This window comes from Bison bison, unplaced genomic scaffold (genome assembly GCF_000754665.1).
Source record: "Bison bison bison isolate TAMUID 2011002044 unplaced genomic scaffold, Bison_UMD1.0 scf7180017864365, whole genome shotgun sequence".
Taxonomy (NCBI): Eukaryota; Metazoa; Chordata; class Mammalia; order Artiodactyla; family Bovidae; genus Bison; species Bison bison.
Genome location: NW_011494937.1, coordinates 806,474 through 810,949, shown reverse-complemented (window position 1 = coordinate 810,949; position 4,476 = coordinate 806,474). Strand labels below are relative to the sequence as shown.

Here is a 4,476-nt window from a genome sequence, read left to right as displayed (position 1 = left end):
CCCTGAGCGGTAGGCAGGGGGCTCAGGGGGCTCGTAAGCCTGCCGTTCAGGCTGCCGCGGGCGTGACCTCGACCCCCGTCCAACTCAGCCAGCATGCTGGTCAGGGAGCCTATCTCAGCATCCAGACTTCCCGGGCGCAAGCCTCCCCTGTCTGGGAGGAGGCCCTGCGAGTGCTGGGGTGCTCCGTGGCACCCCACCCAGGCCAGCCCCCGGTCTTCTGGTCCCCCGGGGGTCTGGTAACACTGCTCAGATGGGAGGGGGCAAAAACTGACCGGGGTGGGGCTGGAGCGCTGCTCGGTGGGCGGGGGAGGCCCCTCGGCCCCTCGAGGGAGCGCTCTCCCAGAGGGGTTCGAGCTGGCTCCGGCTGCTTCAGGGGGAGCCAGGTGGGCCCGGACATGGTCTGGAAAGGGGGACTCCAGACAGCGGGTCGGGCCCCACGGAGCCCCGGGGCTCTGACTTGGATCCCTTCTTCCTTCCCACACCTTGCTTGGGACTCCAGGAAAGTGTCTGTTTTTTATCAAGGAGAAAAAGTATGTTCCAGTAGGTGTCTCTTACATTTCAGTGGCTAGAACTGGTCCAAATGGTCCTAAACCAATTTCTAGCAAATGGGAAGGACATCACTATGGCTAGTTTATACTAGGGTTTCTCAACCTCATCACTACTGATATTTAGGGATGGATAACTCTGCTGTGTATGTGAGTGCTGTCTAGCAGCTGTTTAGCAGCATCCCTGACATCTATTGCTTAGATGCCGGTATCATCCCCCCTTGCCCAAGTTACTGCAATCAAAAATGTCTCCAGACATTGCCATATGTCGCTAATGGTGGGGATAAATCATCTCCAGTTCAGAATCACTGGGCTGAAATCAATCTCTACTGACCCTTGGGACCAGGTATGTTGCTGTCCTAAATATTAAAATAATCAAGGTTCTATTAAAAAGGAACATGTAATTATGGCAATGACTGCTGAGTAGATAATCCACAGTGCCTCCTATGATTGGATCAGTCCTGGGTGCAGATGACAGCATCCTTATGGCAGAAAGTGAAGAGAAAATTGTCTCTTGATGAGGGTGAAAGAGGAGAGTGAAAAAGCTGACTTGAAACTCAACACTAAAAAACTAAGATCATAGCATCTGGTCCCATTACTTCATGGCAAATAGAAGGGAAAAAAGTGGCAGTAGTGACAGATTTTATTTTCTTGTGCTCCAAAATCACTGCAGATGGTGACTGCACCCATGAAATTAAAAGATGTTTGCTCCTTGGAAGGAAAGCTATGACAAAACTAGTTGTTGTTTAGTTGCCAAGGCGTATCCAACTCTTTGTGACCCCACGGACTGCAGCACACCAGGCCTCCCTGTCCCTCACTATCTCCCAGAGTTTGCCCAAGTTCATGTCCATTGAATCGGTGATGCCATCCAACCATCTCACCCTCTGTTGCTCTCTTCTCCTTCTGCCTTCAATCTTTCCCAGCTTCAGGGTCTTTTATAATGAGTTGACTGTTCGCATCGGGTAGCCAAAGTATTAGGGTTTCAGCTTCAGCGACAGTCCTTTGAAAAAGTATTCAGGGTTGATTTCCTTTTAGATGGACAGGTTTGATCTTGCTGTCCAAGGAGCTCTCAATAGTTTTCTCCAGCACCACAGTTTGAAAACATCAATTCTTCAGTACTCTGCCTCCTTTATGGTCCAACTCTCACATCCGTACATGACTACTGGAAAGACCATAGACTTGACTATGTGGACCTTTGTCGGTAAGGTGAAGTCTTTGCTTTTTAGCACAGTCTAGGTTTGTCATAGCTTTCCTTCCAAGAAGCAATTGTCTTCTAATTTCAAGGCTGCAGTCACTATCTGCAGTGATTTTAGAGCCCCAGAAGAGGAAATCTGTCAATTCCACCTTTCCCCCTTCTGTTTGCCATGAAGTTATGGGACAGGATGCCATGATCTAAGTTTTTAATATTGAGTTTTAAGTCAGCTTTCTCACTCTCCTTTTTCATCCTCATCAAGAGGCTCTTTAGTTCCTCTTTGCTTTCCACCATTAGTGTGGTATCATCTGCATATCTAAGGTTGTTGATATTTATCCTGGCAATCTTGATTCCAGCTTGTAGCTCATCCAGCCTAGCATTTTGCATGATGTGTTCCTTGTATAAGTTTAAATAAACAAAATGACAGCATACAGCCTTGTCATACTCCTTTCTCAATTTTGAACCAGTCAGTTGTCCCATATAAGATTCTAACTGTTGCTTCTTGACTAGCATACAGGTTTCTCAGGAGACAGGTAAGATGGTCTGGTATTCCCATCTCTTTAACAGTTTTCCACAGTTTATTATGAGCCACACAGTCAAAGGCTTTTGCACAGAGGTAGACGTTTTTCTGGAATTCCCTTGCTTTCTCTATGATTCAGCAAATATTGGTAATTTGGTTACTCTGCCTTTTCTAAACCCAGCTTGTATATCTGAAAGTTCTTGGTTCATCTACTGCTGAGACCTAGCTAGAAGGATTTTGACCATAACTTTACCATCATGGGAAGTGAGTGCAATTGTCTGGTAGTTTGAACATTCTTTAGACAGTGTGTTAAAAAGCAGAGACATCACTTTACTGACAAAGGTACATATAGTCAAAGCTATGGTTTTTCCAGTAGTCATGTACGGATATGAGAGTTGGACCATAAAGAAAGCTGAGTGCTGAAAAATTGGTGCTTTCGAACTGTGGTGCTAGAGAAGACTCATGAGAGTCTCTTCGACTACATGGAGATCGAACCAGTCAATCCTAAAAGAAATCAACCCTGGATATTCATTGTAAGGACTGATGATGAAGCTCCAATACTTTGGCCACTTGATGTGAAGAGCTGACTCATTGGAAAAGACCATGGTGCTGGGAAAGATTGAAGACAAATGGAGAAGGGGGTGACAGAGAATGAGATGGTTCAATAGCATCACCAACTCAATGGACATGAATTTGAGCAAACTCCAGGAGACAGTGGAGGACAGAGGAGCCTGGAGTGCTGCAGTCATGGGGTTGCAAAAAGTCAGACACCACTTGGGGACTGAATAGCAAAACTAAGTAAGGAATCAGAATGAGGAAGCAAAGGTGTTGCAAGTATGAGGGAGAATCATTCGACTTGGGTGATCGTGAGATTTAGCCTGGATAAGAAAGGAGGTAAAGGTGATGGTTCGGAAGAAGCTGATGGTTTGAGTTTAAAAAGCACGTTTAGGATAAGAGAAAGAACTTGAGAAAAAGGCCTTGACAAGGGCTCCCTCATTCACAAAAAGTCCATGGAGTATTTGCAATGGTCATGATTTGGGTATCCAGGAATAAGCATTGATTGAAAACATAGTAGTGAAGAGAAATCCAATTGAATGCACATTTATTGAGATTCCATTATGCAGAACAAACACTTCAGGAAGTAAAGGTCAAACTTTTCCTCTCCAGGAATGACATGTATAATGATTCTCCTTGTCTGCACCTTCATTCTTCATGATACCAACCAGATCCACATGCATGACGTGTAGAGCTGAATGTTCTACTTATAGTATTTTCTCTTCACTTGGCCTAGAAAACATCCCACCCCAAAGATGTTTAGATTAAAGCTAGGTGTCAGGATAAAAAACAAAGAAATGAACAACAAAACAGACAGGAACAGTTGGAGTGGGTTAAAGCCAGAAAGCTCCATTCAGCAGGCAAGGATGGCTTGAAATCCTAGCATTTTGCACGTCTTTAGATTATAGTGGGAGGACTTCTCAAAAATCCAGGGTGAAGAATTCTTTTTTAAAATCTTTTACCCAGATTCACTTACTATTTTTTTTTAATTTTAACTTTTCATTTTGTATTGGGGTATAGCTGATTAAAAATGTGATAGTTTCCAGAGAACAGTGAAGAGATTCAGCCACACATATACATGTATCCATTGTCCCCTAGATTCCCCTTCTACAGGATGAAGAATTCTTTTTTTTGGAAAAAAGTGTGGCTATAGTATCCCACTCTAGAATTTCAACCCCTGGGATGTTGGTTTTTTTGTCCATAAAGAAGGGCTAGACTCTAAGTTCCTTGAAGGCAGCTACTGTGTTGGTATTGTTGAATTTTGTATGTTCCTGGCTTACCATCAGATCAGATCAGTCGCTCAGTCGTGTCCGACTCTTTGCGACCCCATGAATCACAGCACGCCAGGCCTCCCTGTCCATCACCAACTCCCGGAGTTCACTCAGACTCAGGTCCATCGAGTCAATGATGCCATCCAGCCATCTCATCCTCTGTCGTCCTCTTCTCCTCTTGCCCCCAATCCCTCCCAGCATCAGAGTCTTTTCCAATGAGTCAGCTCTTCGCATGAGGTGGCCAAAGTACTGGAGTTTCAGCTTTAGCATCATTCCTTCCAAAGAAATCCCAGGGCTGATCTCCTTCAGAATGGACTGGTTGGATCTCCTTGCAGTCCAAGGGACTCTCAAGAGTCTTCTCCAACACCACAGTTCAAAAGCATCAATTCTTCG

General features: G+C 44.9%; 1 protein-coding gene and 1 pseudogene across 3 annotated transcripts in view; both read right to left on the bottom strand.

The window, feature by feature from the left end:
* Window positions 1–1,051, bottom strand: part of LOC104999880 — a 2,191-nt pseudogene extending 1,140 nt beyond the window's left edge. The window contains exon 1 of the transcript XR_826667.1: window positions 4–1,051. The product of XR_826667.1 is annotated as a thyroid receptor-interacting protein 6 pseudogene (transcript). The remainder of the gene's footprint in view (window positions 1–3) is intronic.
* Window positions 1,052–2,994: 1,943 nt separating this feature from the next.
* EMR3 (egf-like module containing, mucin-like, hormone receptor-like 3) overlaps window positions 2,995–4,476 on the bottom strand; it is a 62,630-nt gene continuing 61,148 nt past the window's right edge. For both annotated transcript variants that reach the window (XM_010855419.1, XM_010855420.1), the window contains one exon: window positions 2,995–3,544. In XM_010855419.1, coding sequence (XP_010853721.1) covers window positions 3,536–3,544 — 9 coding nt within the window. In that variant the 3' untranslated portion in view covers window positions 2,995–3,535. The remainder of the gene's footprint in view (window positions 3,545–4,476) is intronic.